The sequence below is a fragment of the Sugiyamaella lignohabitans genome, chromosome B (genome assembly GCF_001640025.1).
Source record: "Sugiyamaella lignohabitans strain CBS 10342 chromosome B, complete sequence".
Lineage (NCBI taxonomy): Eukaryota > Fungi > Ascomycota > Dipodascomycetes > Dipodascales > Trichomonascaceae > Sugiyamaella > Sugiyamaella lignohabitans.
The window spans coordinates 1,355,341-1,376,083 of record NC_031674.1 but is presented as its reverse complement, the minus strand read 5'-3'; the positions used below and the strand labels follow the sequence as shown (position 1 = coordinate 1,376,083).

The following is a 20,743-nucleotide window of genomic DNA, read 5'->3' as shown; positions in this document are numbered from 1 at the left end:
GGAAGACAGTGTTGGTCATGGTACAAGCTTCCATGGTGCAGGAGAAAATGCTAGTGTATGTGACCAAAGCAGTGGTAGTTACTGGAGGAGGAGCAGGGGCTGTGATATCAACAGTTTGGACCTCAGTCACAGTGGCTTCAGAACAAGGAGGGGTAATGACAGTTACAATCGAGCTTGTATCTGTAACAGTAGATTGACAAGTGCCGCTATCACATGGATATGGGACTGTGGATGTTACCTCAACTTCAGTAGTGACAGTAGTAGGATCAGGAGTAATGCTATCAGTAGATACGCTTGTGACGGTGATAACTTGACCAGGGAGAGTTACAGGTGGGGCAGTAACAGTGCTCACTTGAGTAACAGTGCCTGTAACTGTAGTCTCGCCTCCGGTAACTTCAACGGTTTCAATCGATGTGAAATAAACATCAGAAGTAATTGGAGGTGCTGTCATAACAACAGTGGTGGTGACCTCACAAGGATAAGCTTCAGACATGGTAGCAGTCAAAGTAACAGTTCCGGCAGGCAATGTTACCAACTGAGTTGTGGTATAGGGACTAGTATAAGTTTGAGTCAAAGTCTGATATTGGGTGAACTCTTGGGTCTGAATCAAAGTAGACAACTGAGTCTCAGTGAAGTCCTGGGTTTGGACTTGAGTTTCAGTGAACTGCTGAGTTTGATACTCGGTTTGAGTGAACTGCTGAGTTTGATACTCGGTTTGAGTGAACTGCTGAGTTTGATATTGAGTCTGCGTGACAACTTGAGGAGGAACCGAAGATGGAGCGGGAGCTGTGCTGGCGCTATCACCAGAACCGGCATCAGTAGCAGGGGTAGATGGCAAAGGAGCATCAGTAGAAGTAAACCCTGTATCATCAGTGGTAGGGGCTGGGTTATCAGTAACTGTATCAGGAGCGGGAGCAGGGGCAGGGCAGGCACCACCAGCGGGTGCAGGAGATGAACCACAACTAGAAATCCAAGGAAAGAAGGTATTTTCAACCACATGGTTGAAAAAGTCCTCGTTGTGGAACGTACCAGATCCCTCGAAGTTCAACTGAATTTGGTTGGTCTTGGCAGCGTTATAGCATGAAGCACAGTTACCAGCAGTAACAGCGTTCTCCTGAAGAGAAGAACACAGGCAGCCTTGACTTCCAGCACAAAGATCTGAAAAGGTGAGCATCTGCTCACAAGAATTCCAACAGTCGGATTCAACATTTTCGCTAGTGCAGATGGGAGTGCCACCGCTGCTTCCAGAAGAACCACTGCCAAAGAGGGGACCGAAGGTAGCAAGGACTGGGCTGCTGAAAGTGAGCACAGCTGTGGCTGTAACTAATTGATTGAGTCTCATTTTTAAGGAGCGATAAGAGACTTTGATGGATATCTAAAGAATGGAGTCTGAGAGGAATGACTGGATTCTTCCGATACCTTATATATAGTTTTCAGATTTCTTTTCTGTTATTGTAAAGGCTACGTGCCTTAATTTCAGTTAAATTGTAAATCTTTTTCTTTAGTGTGTCATATCGTATTTCTCCAATGTAGCTTCCGAGGACCGTTTAATTTGATAGTTTACAGAGAAAAAAATATTTAATTTTAAATTGAGAGTTATGATCTATCAATCTTCTTGACATAGCCCTTCCCACCTGTTCTGAAACGTAAAGATAGTTGAAAATCCTTTTGTTTCGCTCTGTTCTTAATTAAACTAGTTTAGGTTCTTCCAAGTCCAAAATCAAAACGGCAATAGTTAAATTGCATTATAAGTCTACATTCAGATTCTGTAATATCTCGCAATCTTGTTCATTTCCTATAAAGTTATTACCGTACTCGCTTAGATTACATTTCATTTACATTTCTGGGCGATGTCCAAACGTAATCTCTTGAAACTTTGGATCGAAACTCAAGAGTATAATGAATGACAATGTAAACAAAGTGCTAAGGTATAATGGTTTGTTTCATTTGGCTGGCTTTTTTTTGTCTTCTATATTATTCCTGCAGGACGTTCGGGATATTGCCATGTTTTGTGTTTAGTGGGCCCAAGCAGATATGTTTTGCGGCATATGCAAGATGCAACGTTAATTTAGGCGATTCATCCAACGTCTCGTCTAAAAAGGGATCAAAATAATCACATTTGGGAAGATAATTCTGGCCAATGGTGTATCGCAATTTGTAATACACATTTTGACACAGTATCTTCGAGGTTAAATTGTCTGCAGGGCGGTACGTCAAATAGTGAGACTTGGGGGATCTGTGGTGGAGTTTAACAAACTACTGTAGAAAACAAAAAAAAGACAATAAAAATCAACGACTTAAAGAAAACGAGCCCTATTAATCTGAGTTTCAAACAATTTATATAAGTAATAGCTTAGTGAAACGATGCTATTTAACCTGTAGGCTGCTAAACTGGACTCAATGTGCCTCCGGTTTATGTAAGCTAAATGACTATCGAATATACGTATGTGCAAGCCGTTTGTGACAAAAACGGATAATCCAGGGGTAGACCTGCATCACCGGCTAAAGTTAGATTTTGCGTTTCAGGGTCTTTTATAATCAAGTACAAATGCACGAAAAGACCTACGTGACAAACTACCTAGCTTCAATGACCATATGGTATTTGGAACTAAAAAAGGAATTAAACATGTCACGCAATATCTATCAGCCTGGCTGCAGATCAAAGACAATGCACGGTTGAGTTAAAGAGTAATTATCTGGTGCTGGTCTTTACTGAACCTCAGACGTTTACCAACACCCAAAGTGCGAGTTCTCGGGATAATTCATTCAATTCAACAACAAACAAATGATAATATTAATGAATATGATAGTTAAAATGTAATAGTGTCGCTGGTTTAAGCCTACATAAGACAATAAATGAATATCAATCAATCAATCAATCAAGTACAAATAATATAAATTAAATATAAGAAATTTACAGTAAGGAAATAATGTGTCGAAGTAAAATATGGGTTAAAAGTTGGGAACTAGAAGAAAATTGGTTGATATTGGCTACCATCTTACAAGCTGCTTACAAGATAACGAGAGCAAATGCAAAAACTACGGCCAGAACTCCTCCGGTAGCTTTAGCAGCGCCACCCTGAGCAGGTCCACTGGTGCTCTTACAGCTGTCACCACTACACTCGGCAGCAGGAGCAGATCCACTAGCGCTGGAACCCGAGGCGACAGAACTGGCACTCTCAGATCCACTCTCAGCACCGCCTGTTGCAGAGCCATGAGCTTCAGTGGGATTGGCCGAAGCAGGAGCGATGGTCGACTGGCCTGAAGGGAGATATGTGGCACAGTCAGAGTAGACTGTGTAAGTTTTAGTTGATGAAACCGAGGTGAATGTTGAAGTAAAGTGATGCAAAGAACAATCATTGCAAGCGCTCACAACGGGACTGCATTTGTCACAGGTCTTCGTAGTGACCATAGGAGCGACAACAGTAGGAGTTATTGTGTGTGTTGAACAGACATTATCGCAACACTCTGTGACTGTTTGAGTGAGGGTAGTTTGCACTGGAGGGGCAGTGTTAATGATGGTGCTGTAGAAAGTTGTCATAGCACCAGAGCCGCCGCCAGTAGTAGAAGAGAGCAAAGCAAACGATCCTGAACTGAGAGTGATATTAGAAGATGCAGAGGTAATAGCTCCTCCAGTGGAAATGTTGGGACCTGAGGACGCAGCATCTGATGGGGTATAAGCAGCAATCGCTGAGTGGCCAGCTAGGGCAAATAGACCGACATTAGAGAACTTCATCTTGGTAATTAGTAATAACAACGAGCGAATACAGAAAAAGATTACCAGGCTTGGATATCCAGTATATATAGTTGGACAGACATTGTTAGACCAAGATAGGCTATTTATAACTCAGGCGCGGGTACTGAGTGAACTGGCCTGAGGCCAAACTAATTTTCTGAGATGCCTCTTTTAGAAACCTTGATAATTGTGTATAGTTTGGCTTGGTTTCAACGAATATCAAAGGCGATCAATGTTTGTCTTCGTCTCAATAAACTTTAGTAGTGTTTCAGTAGCGCCTGATACCAACAAAGGCGAGGATTCGCCAAGTGGCTGTTAAAATATTCTGTGCAGACACCCACGACCCGGCAAACGCTAAGAATCAATCCAAATAAAGATCAAATTCCGATTCTTTGACTGACAGTCTGTTTCCTACAGAAAATGAGGCAGTCAAAGGATTTACCTTCAGATGGGATTCGCTTGCGCTAAATACAAAGCTGGGTGGGTATATAGCAAGATTGCTTTATTCTGTGCGTTAACCTTGTCCATGTCTCGGAGATTTTTATCCGACATCACTTGGTGGCAGCTTTAGTAAACGAAATGTAATCGTCTGAGTCCATTAAACTCGCTGTAAGAGTTGCCAGAGGTTATCGTTCACCTGACTACTGCTTTCAACGCAGAAAACACTGTGGAGGTGCACGCATCAAATTCATTTGGGAGAAGAGGTCTAGAAGTAGTGGTCAAACGAAATAAAATAAAATATAATAAACTAAAAATAAAACAAAATTAAATTTTCATACAGTAGAAAGTGTCATTAAATAGCTCGTAAAACTTGCAACGCAAGGAAAAACACCTTACATCAACATAGCGACAGCAGCGCCAATGGCAATGGCAGGAAGACCGGCCTTAATGATAGCTTGTCCGTTAGATTGAGCGACCTCAGTAGACTCAGGGACAACAGCAGGAGCAAGGGTAGAGTTACCAGTGGCTTGAGGAACGGGAGCAACAGTGCTAGCACCGACAACGGTAACAGTAACACCCTCAATGACAGTGATGATGGTAACGGGGCTGGAGGATTCAGGTGCAGCAGGAGCCTCGGGGGTAGCAGGAGGAGCCTCAGATTGAACAGGGGCAGCGGCAGGAGAGGTAACAGGGGAGGCAACTGCAGCGGCAGTAGTCCCAGGGGCAGGAGCAGGGGCGGGGGCCGAAGACGCGACAGGGGCGACAGCAGGAGCAGATGAAGAGGACTCAGGGGCAGGAGCAGCAGAAGACTCACTGGCAGGAGTAGCGGCAGCAGAAGGAGTCGAGGTAACGTAGTGACAAGAAACAACGTTGGAACCAGTGCAAGAAGTAATGGTGACAACGTCAGTGCTGACTACAGTAGCACCTTCAGTAGTAGCAGTGACGACAACAGTGGAGTTGTAACCAGCTTGAGCGGCACCAGCAAGGAGGGCAACGCTGGAAAGAGCAGTAAGAGCAGAGACCATTTTTAAGTTAGAAATGTAGTAAAATACTAGGAAAATAAAAGAGTGGACTTCGACAGAAAGCGAAAATTGAAATGAATGAACGTTAATTGAGATGAGAAAAAAAGGTTGAGCTCGGGGCAACAGTCTGATTTTATACTAGTGGGAAGATCGACTATTAAACTTCATAATTATCCGCCAGAACCAGACTTCCCAGACTGTAAGTGTTAAATTCCAAGCCAGAGAAAATAAGGGGTTCACATCTTGCATACCTTCATATTTGATGGGAAGCATGCGACTATTATCAGCGCCTGCTGCGCATATTTATATGCATATGCATTGTCGATAGTCGGGTAGATTTGTATCTGTCATTTATTTTGGATTCGGCATCACCTGAACTATAATATTAGCCAATGGAGCGGAATATAGTAACATGGTTTCGTTCAACTAACTAATGCCGTTGCTCATAAACTACTAAGTCTAAATCCATATCTGCTTTAAGGAAGGTTTTTATTTTTTCGAAAGAGGCGTTAAGCTTTCGCCGCCGTAGTACTTTCTGTTATGTTTCTGCCGATATAAACATCTTGTGCCAAGTATAAACAAAACACGTTTTTGGCAAGCATTGTAATAGGTTGACCGTATTATTATTTCAATCGGGCAATTAAATCCAACATCTCCCTCCCCCCTATTCCTGTATTTACTGAAAATTACCCCACTCTATAGGGAGCAGCGGGGCCACAGTAACGGGCGCGTGGTATTATGTATTTTGACCCATCGGCAATCCTATACCGGTCTTCTGTAGCCAGGACAAAACTTCGCAGTAATCTGCCTGCAGTGCCGGTCTGGAGCTCTCTTATTTAGATGATCGATTTTGAAGTTCGGATTCTTCGCAACGGTTTCTACTGTTTATTGCATGTTGTTTACCCCTGCTTTCACTCTTACCCCTTCGTTCTCGAAATCATTCTCTGCCAAATTCCATTTATAGAAGCATGCATCTGCAAGATCGCGTTGTTTGCATGTATGATCACCACTATCCGGTGTTAAATTGAAACTAACATGCATTGGCAATCGACGGCTCCGGTGGCCTGGCATGCTTTTGAATAAGCTGGCAACGAAATTGTATGGATACTTACTACCTGGCGCCATAATGAAACATCAATACAGGCTGCGAAAAGTGTCTGCGGCGACATTATTATGTCATTTTGTTATTGTTAGGGATTATGAAACTCTATTGCAGTCTGAACAACTTGCCAATTGACTATATTGTGCAGTCAATCGAATTTACTGCAAATAGATCTATTAGGGGTAATAATAGATCACTATGAAAGCAGAAACAGGCGCTGGCAAGAAACTTGGAAGGAGACCTGACAGGAACCAACCTGAGAGGTGCCCGGGCAGGAACCTGGTAAGATCCTCGTCACGTTTACTGCATTTACTCCCTATCATTTCCCCATATTGCCAATTATCAAGCACTCCTTAAATTACTGCGTAAGAGCCTGTATACCGCTCGGCTAAAGTACCTCCGTCAGTGTCAGTCGGATGGGTTTCTGGTTGACAGTAACTAGAGCGATGCAAACAGACAACAGACAAAGCAATTGCTTTCAGCACAAATGCTTGGGAGAATTGACTGCTGTTTAATTTGCTAGGCCAGTTAGGTCGTCAGTTTCAAGTGCTGTCGTGTTTGTTTTCATTACTTCGTATGACGTATATGCATCTAAATATGAAACGAGTATACGCCTACATCACCAGAGGCTGTGACAAAACCTAATTACTAGACCAATAACATCTAAACATCAAAACATCAATAACCTTAGAGCTGAGTAATGAATGCTTGCAAATATATTTCAGTACACCATACAGTGCATAATAATAATATTACAATACTTCTAAGTATAATGTTTGGAGAGCCAGATATTGATGGTTGACTTCGTCGAGGTCAAACGACACATATGGCTAGTTCGCTCGTTAAGGCTGTACACGCTATATATTTACGGATTTGGGGTCGTCACATTCCATCTGCAGGTACCGCTACGAATTGGGACTGGGTAGAATCCAACGCGGTTAGGAATAATCTTTAGAGTTTGACAGGCTCGACAAATTAACATTTGCCTAACTAGGCAGAGACGGGCAAACGACGGGCAAACGACGGGCAAACAAACTAAATAGAGAAGTCCTCTTGAGCTTCAATTCATCTAAAGTTGCATCTTCGATTCATGAGAATGGATTGCCTCGAATATGGGGCGATGAGAGCCGCACTTGATTACATCGAGCAGGAGCAGGGGAAGACGCGATAAACGCGTCTATCACACGCTCAGCACTTGGACTGTTGCTTCCAAAGACATTACACTACTTGGCAAGAAAGTATCGAGACAGAAGTTTTGCTATGGAAACACCTTTCTAGCCCCCAAGAAATTAGATCGCAGAGCCCTAACCGCTATCAATTTTGATAGGACCCTTGGTCGTGTTAGTGAATGGAATCCTGCCCTAAGATCCGGTTCTAGGATCCGACATCTCATCTCACTACACTTCAGAAGTTGAACCATTGCCCAAAGACGTTGTTTCAGCTATTCCTAGAAAGCAAGAGCTTGACCCATTATTGCAGATTAGAGCCATAGGGTTGGTTCTGGATGCGTCTTATATAATGATATAGTATCCGGATATAAGCATCGTTATCATGCTTCCTGGCTTTGATAACAATTTGTGGAGAAAATGTCAGGCATAATTGATAAAGCATGTTTGAAAGTAAGTTAATAAGTAAGACAAGAGAGTTGAAATGTCCATACTGACTATTTAGATACGGGAGGAAATAGACGGGCCGATGGCTATGTCTGCAAAATATGCCAAAGGGGCAATAGTCCGAAATCGAATCAGATAGTTTTTTGTGACGACTGCAATACTCCTTATCACCAGTTATGTCACATCCCGCCAATAGACCGGATTGTAGTCGAGGTTCCAGATGCTCAGTGGTTTTGCAAAGAATGCCAGCCTAAACGAAGAGAGCTTCCTCTGGAAACAGGACTATCAGGAGAAGGTTTATCCCTCGAAGTTGTAAGTTTCTCTTATCTCTACTGGCATGAGCCCAAGTTATTTGGCTGTTGATACTTAGCCACCATCTCATGCCGAGCAGGAGCTATGGATGCTGTGTGTAAGGTTCCAACTATGGATATGTTCAGAAATTAACAGATTATTTAGAAACAAACTTATTTATCATCGCTTTCCAAGGCACAACTGATAGATTTAATACGCTATGCAGAAACTTTGGATCCCAATTTACCACTGTACTCAGCACATGCGCACTCGATAGTTCTCAAAATGCAACTGGAAAATAGCAAGCGACAATTCCCAAGCTCGGCGAAAAATGGCAAGGTGGACTACGAAGAACTGTTAGTCGATGCATTAGCTGCCAAGTCAGAAGGTAAAGGTGTTGAACTTGGTGAAATATGGTCGTGGATAGCGAAAGATACCCAATCACCAGACACTGTAGACTCTTCATTCATTCAGTCCGCTACCCGGGCTCTCCAAAGAGCATTGAGAAGAGGACGTATTATAAAGAGAGGAACTCTTTATTTTGTCAATCCCAACTATGTAAGTTACTCAGCTTGGACTCTTTTCAAGGGTACGGAATAGCAACTAACAAACTAGCAACCTCCATCTGAGCTATCTTTGACACAGTACCTGGCTGCCGATGACGAGGCAATGTTCAGCGAGATTCCAGTGAGAATACCTCCTCTGACAGAAGAAGATCATTATTATTGTATTGACGATAATGACGAGGTATTCAGTCACAAGGTTTATCTAAAGGTGATATGATCATTAATACCACTAAGAATAATGAGATGTTGGACTGGTTGAAGAAGCCCTTCAGCTTTCCAACCCAGTGACTTCTAATAATGCAAGAGAAGTAGATAATGCGCTTCCGTAATTTCCAGGTAAATCGTCTGGAAATACAGCTACCTTTGAAAATCGCTTGGCAAGATTCAAGACACTCTTAAGACTCGACTTTGTCAGAGTCTTGCTAAGAATCTTGTCACGGTTGCTAGTTTTCAACACCGCAATGATTTTCACAATCATTAGCGCACTAAAAGATCCACAGAAGAGAATTTGGTCACTTAGATATGAGAAGTAGTCGTCATCATCAAATGACAATAGACTTTGAACGACATTTCCCAAATGCTCCATCATCACTTTAATAATATCGTCGCTACATGATGCAATGGTTTGGTAACACAGTAGTTCATTTCCCACTCCTAGAATAGGCGCTCCCTGGCCCTGCAGTGCTTTGCCATTCTCACCTAGGACTACACTCTGAATATAATTCCAGTAGTAGAGTACCATAAAATAGCCATAGTGAAAACCAGCTTCTACAAATTGTACAGTTGGCTGCTCAAATAAATATTTCCATTCTTCCATCCAGTCTTGCAACTCGTATTCAATCGACTCTAACGTCAAATCACTGGTAATGAACTTATAGACTATTGTTTGAAGAGTTATTTCGGCAATCATTCTACCGTCAAAATTAGTTGCCGAACTGAGATCAAGAGTTCGTCTACACATGTTCAGTCGTATTTCGTCAAGAATACACATTCGTCCTGATTGTACACAATTCACAAGGTGTGCAAGACATAGATGGTTCCACACTCTATAAGCCGTGATTTCGTCGAGCTCGGTCGCCGGTCCTACACCATCAAATGACATGACGAGTCCTAAAACATCTTTGGTAATGAAATGCTGTAGAGCTATTCCACTGTAAAACCAAGCGTCGAAAACAACTTCTCCTTTACTGAGAGATGAAGCATATATCGCTAGGACGCACAGTGCCTGCATAAATTCAATTGTCTGCGGTACTACTACAAGTGACTGGGTCAATTCGGTCATTAACCGTTGTAGCAAATCGTCAAATGCCCTCACTCGTAGGCTTTTGTTGTAATATCTGACAGAAACACAGCAACATACTGTTAGTAAAAATGTGCATCTTTTTAGAATTCTGTCCAGTAACTGTTCAATTGGGATATCCTCAGGAAATGAAACCCATCGATTGTAATTTTCTCTGAAATGGTTCAGTAGATCACTCGCTTCTTGTTCAGTGACAATACCTAGAGTAATGATATTCTGGTCATGAACTACCATCTGAGGTTCATACAGACGCATAATTTGAGGGGGCAAGTAAGCGCTTGAACAAAGCGACCCGAAAATATTGAACGGCGACGCATTGAATGATAAAGACGACCGACCAAATGCCGCTCCTTTAAGTCTGTCTTCAACAGCAATTGGTAGTTCGTCTCGCTCATCTTCATCATAGGTATTAACATCCGAAGCTGAAGCAATTCCTTCTGGCGTATTTAGTAGTGAGCTGCTCATGCGACGAGGTCGTGATTTAATATAATGTGCAGGCTGAAATTGACCCAATATCCTACCATCAGCACGTCTCCGTTTCCTTCTCCGTTCAATTGCTGAATCTGTGTCATCTCCTCTTCCTTCTAATAATCTTAAAATTTTGGCAACATTGTGTTCCACGTTGTCTAATCTACTGGTGAACACTGAACCGCCGCCACTGCCATTTTCCCAGTTATTGAGTCCTACAGCAACTTCATCTGAATCTTCCACAAAACTACAATCCAGTGCTAAAGTTTGACATCTCAAGCAAGCCAAACTGTTTGGAGCTGGAAAACATCTCGTCTTTTGCTTTCGACACGAACTACAGGCGCGAGATGCTCGGGCTGCTTTTTTGCTTTTACGTGCATTGGCCCTCTTGCTTGGACGGGAACCATTAGAAACTGGACTCGTTGGTGAGTCAGAAGTGACACTGTTCGCGACATCTCCTTCACCTGCCATTCCTGCCTTTGTCACTTCATTGGCATTCATTTCGGTTTCCGTTTAAAACTAAATATTTGGGGCCCCATTGATAAGACTAGTTTGTTTCATGCGACAAAATCACATGACTTGATTGGCGATTGCTTATCTTATCTAGATATTAAATGTTGCAGATGGATAATCAGACTAGATAAATCAAAAAAAAAAAAAATATTAATAAATATAAAAATAAATACATAGAATTGAAGGGATAGGTATTATTCGCCTTTTTTCTTCTTCTTTCTCTCTTTTTTATCCTCTTTCTTGATCTCTTTCTTATGCAGTCTTATTTTAACATTAAGTCGACCAACCGAGCTCCAAATTTTGTCACTAATAGTATTTGGAAGCTTGCGGCCATATAAGCATTGGTCGACGAGCCACATTCCAACAAGGAATCCTTCTCTATCTAGTGTACCATCATGGTGTCTATCAACTAGATCCCAGATTTGTTCTAAAAGTGAATCTGGCAATCGACTTCTCCGCCAAATATCACGAACCATTATTCCATGGATATCCTCTGCTGGATTCCGTTCATCAAGATCTAAAGAAGCTCTGTGATCTATTCCACTTTCAGGATCGGAATTTTCCTTTTTAACCTCAGCCTCGTCATCATCTTCTTCTTCATCACTTTCATCAGGTTCATAAAGATATTTCAAATGAACGCCCTTGTTGGTAGCCCAGATTCCTTCATACCGTTTTTTCTCTCGGTCGGTCAGAGTCACTGCGTCCATATGATGTTTCCATGGCTTGTCTTCATTAAAATTTCTGTGTTTATGCTCCTTACGCATTGTGATTTTGAGGTTGGTAGTTGGAGGTGCTGGAGCTGGTCTCTCCGGACGAGCTTTTCTCGAGAATCGACTAAAAAAAGAGCCCCCTGAGGTATTTGGTGATTTAGATGGCGCTAAGCCTAGAGTGCCTGCTGTATGCGTTGCGGGCCGTGGTAGTGTTGGAACTCGAAGGGTCGAAGACAGAGATACATTGGAATTAGATCCTTCTCCCAGAGAATGTGATACTCGTGTAGCATGAGGTCCCTGCGAGTCTGCTGTTGATGAGTTGACTGTATACCCGCTGCCACTAGAGCCTCCTGAAGATGGTGTGAAGTTTTTATAGCTGAAGTAATCAGGATGGATTGGTCCATTGGAACCTACGGTGGCTGTAGACGCTCCACTATAGGTATTTGGTGACCTTGATAAGGTACGACGTGGCGGTTCTCGTGGCGAAGGGAGCACGGGCGATCCAGTCGGACTACTAGAATTCCTAGTAGCTTTCCCGGTACCAATGCTATCGGAACTATGATTTCTGTATTCTTTTTCCCAGGCGTATGGCAGCAATAATGTTTCAGACAGCGACATTTCCTCGTGGAATGTCCTAGGCCGAGATAATGAGGTTGACGTTCGTGTCGATACCACTGGACTTTGGGTCATTTTGCGTCCTCTATCTGGACTCTGAGATCGCTCGGAACCACTCATGTCGCTTTTCATATTATCCATCCAGTTAGCAGCTGCTAGTATAGATGCAGATGGTCGCTGAGGAGCAGGTGCCACATATTCTTTAGCGGCCCTATGAGTGGTATCAGCCGATGTTGTTGTCGTCGTCGTCGTTGCCATTGTTGTAGCAGTCGGAAGGGTCGAACGGGTCCATCTTGCTGCTGGTTGATATAATCTCTTCCTCTTCCTGGTATGCCTCTGTTGTTTAGTATTGACATCATTATCAATCTTTTCAAACATATCTACAACAGTAGTTCTTGCAGCCATAGCAGCAGCTAGTGCAGAACCCGCTGTGGTTCCCGCAGGAAGTGGTGGAGGTGTGGTTGAAGCAATAGACCCGGCATCGCTAGAAGGTGGGAGTGCGGTAACAGAAAGTGGTTTATTTGTCGCCCCAGCTTTCTTAGCGGCTTCTTTTGCCGCTCGTGTTAATGAGAATCCCGTTTGTGCTGATGAGGGTATGGTAGTCGAATGTGAATCTTCGTGAGAGTTTATCTCCCCTGAATTAGGGGCAGAATGGTGTTTATTAGGTTCATTCGTTCCGTGACCTTTTATTGAACTATGTGGAAGAATATGAGCTTCCTCAGCTGCAGCCTCAGCTGCAGCCGCTGCTACATTGGCAGTTGCAGTGGGATCAAGTACCGCTGTGTTAGAACTGGTATGATGCTTCTCGTTTTCCGTTAAATTAAAAGATGGGAATCCACTCAATATTCTATCTCGGAAACTGATACGAGAATTAGTTCCTGGTTTCGTCTCATCATTAGTATGTTTGCTTCCGGTATTAATGTTGTCGGTGTTATCAGCAATATTGTAAAGGGAGTCTGTATCAGCTATTGAAACAGACGTCGTAGATTGCCTAGAATTAGTGGGTTCAATGGCAGGCAACACCATTAAGGAATTAGCAGTTGCAGCAGCAGCCGCTGTCGATGCTTCTGTACTGGCATTCTGGTCTTCAGGATCTTGACGGGTTTTATTGAATGCAAAAAGGGCCGCTTTAGCAGATCCATTCATTTGCGAATTTAACGAATCTGTCGATGTATTGACTGCATTTGCAGTCGTTGATGGCGCAGAAGTAGCTGCCAAAACCTGTTCTATAGCGGTAGAATCCTTGTTGTTGATGTCACTTGAGCCACCAGTGCCCCTCAAATTACTACTAGTTGTCTTCGAACTGGGCGCAGAATGTCTTGAATTAGAACTTGTAGCCTTTGGAGAAGCTTGAGCAGTGTCCACGTTCTTTTTCGCAGCAGCAGCGGCAGCAGAAGCAGAAGCAGAGGCTGCACTAGCAGCCGCTGATATAAAAGAGTTCTTATTATTGACCACGGCATCTCGCTCGGATTTAACCAGGGCATGTGAAGCTTTCTGTTGTTCTTTGATTCGCTGCCGAAGAGATTTATTTGGCCCCGTCTGTTTGAACTTTGGCCCTGAGGCTGAACCAGCAGCTAAAGTTGCAGCAACCGATGAAGCAGCAGCTGCATTTATAGCGGCTTGATACTTCGCCAACTGATGTTCCTGAGAAGAGCCATTATACTTAGTTTGCGACTCTGCAGCTGGCGGCATTTTATAGCTATAAGCTCTTTTCTTGGCGAATTCAAACGGATATCTACTTTTTGAGCATTAGAAATTTCATACAATCCTGGTTCAGTACAGTAACCCGTGCTCTAACGAAGCTGATCAGATCAACGAATGAGGTGATCAGGAAAATGGCCCCCAGTCTTTTAAGACCACTGAACCTATAACACAAAATTTTCACCAAGGAATAAACAGATACTCGGAGTTAGGATATCTTACCCTAAATAGATCGTACAGATGCGAACAGTTTAACGGATTCAACGGATAAACAGCTAACTTCGATAATGAAATATACCCACTATAATCAATAGTCAAATGAAACGAATAATTAGTCCCAATATCTCAAAAGTCCAACAAATCGAACTACATATACAAAATTAGGCGATTTCCGCATAAAGAGGCTCAGCAAAGAATGATTCACGATAATCAGAAACTAAAAATAGACCAAAGGTCCAGTTAATAAACACTTCAACAAACAAATAACAGTATTTAACCAACCAACACTGCCAAAACATGAATACCAGGCCTTACCTTGAAAATGAGAGCGAAACAGAGTCTAAAAATGACCGAGCAATCCGAACTACTAAATTCAATTTGACACAGCAGGGATTAATAGGACTTGTTTGTTGATATCGGGCTATGCAATGCATACGCTAACAGATCCCAATGTTGTTATAAAGATTGCATTGAACGACGACGCGGCTGGTCGTTGATCTGTATGGGAATGGTGAAGTGGTGATCTGAATACAGCCTGATACAAGCCATACCCGTAAGAGTTTTTACGAATTAACCAAATGGTAAGTACTCAAATGCTTCTCAATATTTGATTGACGTCAAGCCCTTTATTAATTGAAACTAACAGAGCAAAAACAGAGTGCGATTTTCAACTTCCAGTCGCTACTGCTTGTGATCCTGCTATTGATCTGTACTGCCACATATGCCCGAGCCCTGGTGCCAGCGCTTGTTGACAGACAAAAAACTGGGTAAGTACTTGTTTGGATGTCTCTGACAGTGTCTTTGAGTTGTGCCTCCGACGGCTGGGGCTCTTCCCCAGACCCCGAGGCTCCTCTCGCTATGCTCGAGTTCGTTATTTGGGGGGTAGGTAGCTCGACGAATAGTGACAACAGGACTACGGAAAGGTTTTCGTAATTGAGTTGTTGAGATGCTAACTTCTGGATACAGCATATTCGGCGTTTTCTGGAAAGCTGCTAGGATAGGTGAGCGACTAAGTCCATACGTGAGCTTGTGCTGCATTGCCATGGCAGTGACGCTGCTCATCCAGTAATGATCTAATGAATGAAATAAATTATTTATGATGACTATTCCCAGTGTCTTGAGTAGTTCGTTGCTATTGTTTTGCCAGACCTGTCATTAAATTCAACGAAGTACTTCATATTTTATATTAATTAGTATCTATTATTTATTACAGTGCCCTATCTTCCGAGAGGAATGGTGTACGATATATCTAAAGCATCATTCTGAATTAAAAGACTGAGATTCGACTTTTGGACTGGTACTTCAATGGTAAGATTGGCGATGGAGTTTCCAGGAGAGCATCTCTGGAGAGAGATCAGCTCACGCTCACCACTTGCAAGAATCACAAACCAGGATTCTGATTGTGGTTTGTGGAAGTGAGGAGCATAAACCTTCTTAGCTTTTACCTGGTGGGTATGTTTTAAAGACACCTTGACTTGGGACTTTTCAAGATGAGCATTGATGGTCAATATCGGTAAATTCGATACAACTCGTTTGAATTCTTTTTGTTTCTTCCACGCAACATGCAATTGTTTAGCAGCTTCATCAGCATTTCCAGCAATATCTTGCAAACGAGGACGACGGTCGTCATAGTCCCCAGCAGAGTCACGTAATCTAAGACCTGGGAGCGCCGTCACTGGGTCGGTGGTATCCCAATACGCCTGCTTGATACAACGCATCAACGAAATAAACTCAAGACAACTATTCAAATATCCCAACTCAGCACAAGTATCAACAGCTGCCTGAAGAATACGTAAACTCTGATCTAATACTGCAACAGTATCTTGCACGTAATCTTCAATTGGAAGCTCTATTCTGCTCATATGTGCCTGAACCAGGAGGTACGCCTTAACATGGGGGTCTACCATTCTCAGACCCACGTCCTCTCCATGAAATCTAACCTTCTTAGATAGTTCTTCGTTGATAAGATCTTCATTGTGACGAATAGCAAGCTCATCGTATTCAGTCGCCTTGGCAAGAATGAGAAGACAGTCGCGTAGAGACATCGATGGCTTGATATTTTCCAAGAACTTTTTCATCGTCTTGTGAGACATATAATAAAAACTGGAGATTCTCAAAAACTTTGTTGCAAGTACAGTACAATCTTCTTGCTCCACAGCACAACCAGAATCAGCCAAGTTGGCTATGGTCTTATTGACCAACTCAACAGCCCAGTCATTTATTTCCTCTGACTCTTGGCCCTTGATTTTATAATAAGTTGGATTACTGTGAATGCGACGATACAAAAATGTCCAAGTGAGGAAATCTAGTGCTTGCTGTTTACTGGAAATAGTGCCAGCACTAATTTCAGCTCCCAAGTGATCCTCTAAAACCTTATGTAACGACGACTCCACTGGAAATCCACTGTTCAAAAAATATTTGTAGAACGATTTTGTCGACTCCTTAGTATAGACTATGGCCACACCGCTGGTATCAAACGCTGGACGCCCAGCTCTTCCCATCATTTGCAATACATCCGTCAGATCCATGTCCCGATATGTGTCAATCTTGGCATCAAAGAATTGAGTACCCTTGATAATTACCAGGTAAGCAGGAAGATTCACACCCCAGGCCAAGGTACTTGTAGCCACCAAGATTTGCACCTTGTTGGTAGCAAATAGCTCATGACTGATTCTTCTGTCACTATCAATCAGACCAGCATGGTGCAGTGCAATTCCGAATTGTAAAGATAACTTTAATGTCTCATCAGTAACTTCTTCCAAAACCGTAGCAAGTTCATCCTCTGTCATCTTTAAAAACCTTCTAGGGTTCTCTTCCATACCACACATTTGAATAAGATCTTGAGCCGTAATTCTTGTTTGTCTACGAGAGGCAACAAAAATCAGGACCGGTTTAGTAGGTGAGTGACGTTTGATTGCTAGGAACGCAGGTTTGTTCATAGTCTTCATCAACGGACAGAATCCCATATTATCAGGGAACCCATCAATATACATTTGTAGAGGCACAGGACGGACAGATTGAGAAAAGTTAAACAATCCACTACCATCGTCGACACCCAGCCAGCTGGCCATATCTTGGGCATTGGCCACAGCGGTAGACATACCCAAAAGCCTAACTTTTCTCTTAGTCTTGTCAGCGATAAAGTTCATACGACTTACAATCATCTCCAAAATAGGACCACGATCACTAGCAAGCAAATGGATCTCATCCATAATAATCAGCGAAACTTGTTGCACAAATTTTCTAGTCTGCCAATTTCTACTAATACCGTCAAATTTTTCTGGTGTGGTGATGATGATATCTGCTTTGCGGATACTGTCTGCGTCAGGATTAGTATCACCAGTCAACTCTACTAATTTAATGCCAGCCTGTCGACAGATACCTCTAGACCAATCACCCACTCTTTCCTTCACAAGAGCCTTCATGGGAGCAATATAAACCACTTTAGATCCAGGAAACTTTTTAAACGCTGCCCAGATTGCCAGTTCACAGGCAACGGTTTTACCCGAACCAGTAGGGGAACCAAGCAATACACTGGTGTCCTTGTGGTACAAGGTATTGAAAGCCATGGTTTGCATAGGGTTAAAATACTCGAATTTTTGTCGATACATGGACTCCAAAAGATCGTTCTTCAACGCAGTGACCGGTAATGGTCTCAACTTCAGGAGTTTGGTCTGAATAGGCTGAGTCTCAGGTCGGATCAGATGTTTAAAAGAGACAGCAACGCTCGTTTCAGACCCTGCCCAGCTGTCTGACATGACCCGCACGATAAGCTGATCTGGAAGTGGCTCTGAAATTGGAATGGTGAAATCAAGCACATGAGGAGAGTCCATTGATCCTTTTGATAAGATTACCTTTTCATTGTGAAGAATCTCAAACTTCTCGGAATCCTCCTCTATCCACACCCAGAAAAATTGTGTTTTACCATGATATTTCGGATCCCACTTGAAATCAGGCTCGAGTTCTACGTGTACACGCAATACTTTGGCAGTAATGGGCTGGATTTCTGCATTACTGACTTCCAGCAGTGGAAACCTGTCAGCCAGTCTCGCTACATTGTTTCCCTGATGGGTATTGCGAACCAATTCACCGATCTCTCTCGTTTCCATTTCTTTTAAACTGAGAACAGACGGGTTTTTAGCCTCGAGATTCCTGATAATCTGCATTGGCAGCTCATTAAACTGAGCCAGTGGATGCTCAAACGACCACAGTCTGCGATCGACAGACTTACACAGCGACAAAAGAACTCTTGCTAAATGACCCCATCGTCTGTTCACACATATCAAGAATAGCGCTCTAGCAATACGAGTAGCATTCTGTGCAACATAGTTTGCATCTGATGAAAGAGCAGAGTCTTGGATAGTAGCTTTTGAAATAAATGCTTGTAAAAGTACATTCGTCTTTCCCTCGGGACTGTCAAGGGCACTACCAATCTGACAAGGAGAAGACTCTTCTCTCAGCTTGGTCAGCTCTTTAGATTCCTCTTCTCTTGCCTTGATACCGTCGAATTCGCCACTCATACTAATCATAGCAAAAATATCAGCCTCTGTGGCTAGCGGTTTTAACAGTGTATTGAACACCTCCACACTGTTATTCAAAAGATAAAAGTCAGATGCAATTCGACCAAGATCTTTTGCTAAAAATGAGTCTGTTTTGCCCTCGTCGAAAATAATCATCTGAATAGAATGAAGTCTTCTAGCAGCCTCGACAACTAAAGCTCTTCTGCGGGCACCTAACAATGGGTCGTCCACCACATCATTCCATACCAATCCGTACGCTAATGGATTCTTCCTCATACGAACAAACAAATAAGTGTATCCGAGCCACTGGACACCCTCATCAACGTTTGTTACTGTACCAAGTGAGATTTCAGCATTCAAGTTATCGGCAAGTTTTGGTTGTAGTCTTGACTCAATTGGATGTTGTTGGGTAATGGCCGAAAGATAATGGTCGAGCCTGTCCAACGAGGTACAAAGAATACCAGTACCATATTTCTCAAATTGGGGTCTACCAGCACGACCAAAAATCTGAATTACGTCAGATATTCCCAAATCAACAAAACCACCCTGTTTGGCATCGTAGATTTGGGTACCTTTAACGATAACAACGGCGGCTGGCAAGTTAACACCCCAGGCAAGAGTGGCTGTACAACATAGAACCTTGATAGCTCCGTTCATGAAAAGCTTTTCAGTCATATTGCGTTCTGCTCGTAACATACCAGCATGATGGACACCGAATCCACGATCAAACAACTCTTTCATATCCTTGTTCTTATGCTTGCTCATTTCCCGCTTGAATCCGTCGTAACCATCGACCTCGGAAGAATCAAATAGGTCCATATCTCCATTTGCCTGGGCCATATTCATAAATGTTCGTGAAGTTTTTACAGTATCTTTTCGTGAATGAACAAACACCATTACTTGGTGCCCTTGCTGTAGATTCTCAATGAGCTTATCATATGCCACTTTATCAATATTCTCTTGGGCCTGCTTACTTCCTGCTTTACCCTTAACACCTACAAACTGCTGTTTCAACGGAACAGGTCTGAAAGATGCATCAAAATAAAACAGTCCCTGTTGCAAATTTACTCTTAGAAACTCAGCAACATCGATAAAGTTAGGCAGAGTAGCAGACAAACCTACAATACGAATCATGGACTGAGTACTTTCGACTTGTCTTAGCGTTCTTGCTACCAAAGACTCGATTACAGCACCTCTATCTTCATGCAAAAGATGTACCTCATCAATAATCAGCAGCTTGACCTTTGTAACCAGTTCATTATCGCCAGTAGATTTACGTGAAACCACATCCCATTTTTCAGGTGTAGTCACGATGACTTGAGTGGCAGCTATCTCGGCTCTGGTGAGTTGCATATCACCAGTCAACTCGCGCACATTAACTCCGAGCCATGCTAAACGATTACCCATTTTTTCAACCACTTCAGCAGCCAGGGCTTTTAAAGGAGCGACGTAGACGATCTTAAAATCGTCATACTGGATATCATAAACACCACTCTCCTCATCATAAGTACTATGGTGCAGAATGGTGTTCAGCATTGTAAGTAAAGCAACATCTGTCTTACCAGCACCTGTAGGAGCACAAACCAGCATATTCTCATTGGTATTGTATCCCACTGGGTAAACCAGTGATTGCATGCGATTGAGCGTCTTATACCGACTAAACGTACCTTGGCACAGAGGGTCTAAATCCTTAATAGCAACAAGATCCGAATCCCGAATAACTGTCTTCTTTTTAGGATAAGGAATGATAACTTCCTCATAAAACTCTTCCTGAGTACGTGTTGTACCCATTGGCAAACTGTATTTGGTACCAAACGCACTCAACGTATTTCCAGCATCATGGGCCCTATAGACATGAGGATATTTTGGATCAACTGTGCCATATTCGAGCCTACTGGCCTTTTCCTGTAATAGCTGACGGTTTGC

At 42.7% G+C, this 20,743-nt stretch overlaps 4 protein-coding genes across 4 annotated transcripts; 1 reads left to right on the top strand and 3 right to left on the bottom strand.

Moving 5' to 3' along the window:
- Positions 1 to 8,490: 8,490 nt before the first annotated feature.
- On the top strand, positions 8,491 to 8,805 carry AWJ20_2446 (uncharacterized protein; the record flags this gene model as incomplete). Its single annotated transcript, XM_018879389.1, has 1 exon — positions 8,491 to 8,805. The coding sequence occupies one exon, from the start codon at positions 8,491 to 8,493 to the stop codon at positions 8,803 to 8,805; it is 315 nt and encodes a 104-aa protein (XP_018737310.1).
- Positions 8,806 to 9,039: 234 nt separating this feature from the next.
- AWJ20_2445 (uncharacterized protein) lies at positions 9,040 to 11,040 on the bottom strand (the record flags this gene model as incomplete). The annotated part of the gene is made up of 1 exon (XM_018879388.1): positions 9,040 to 11,040. The coding sequence occupies one exon, from the start codon at positions 11,038 to 11,040 to the stop codon at positions 9,040 to 9,042; it is 2,001 nt and encodes a 666-aa protein (XP_018737309.1).
- Positions 11,041 to 11,246: 206 nt separating this feature from the next.
- On the bottom strand, positions 11,247 to 14,069 carry IRS4 (Irs4p; the record flags this gene model as incomplete). The annotated part of the gene is made up of 1 exon (XM_018879387.1): positions 11,247 to 14,069. The coding sequence occupies one exon, from the start codon at positions 14,067 to 14,069 to the stop codon at positions 11,247 to 11,249; it is 2,823 nt and encodes a 940-aa protein (XP_018737308.1).
- Positions 14,070 to 15,514: 1,445 nt separating this feature from the next.
- Positions 15,515 to 20,608, bottom strand: SLH1 (Slh1p; the record flags this gene model as incomplete). Its single annotated transcript, XM_018879386.1, has 1 exon — positions 15,515 to 20,608. The coding sequence occupies one exon, from the start codon at positions 20,606 to 20,608 to the stop codon at positions 15,515 to 15,517; it is 5,094 nt and encodes a 1,697-aa protein (XP_018737307.1).
- Between the last annotated feature and the right edge of the window lie 135 nt (positions 20,609 to 20,743).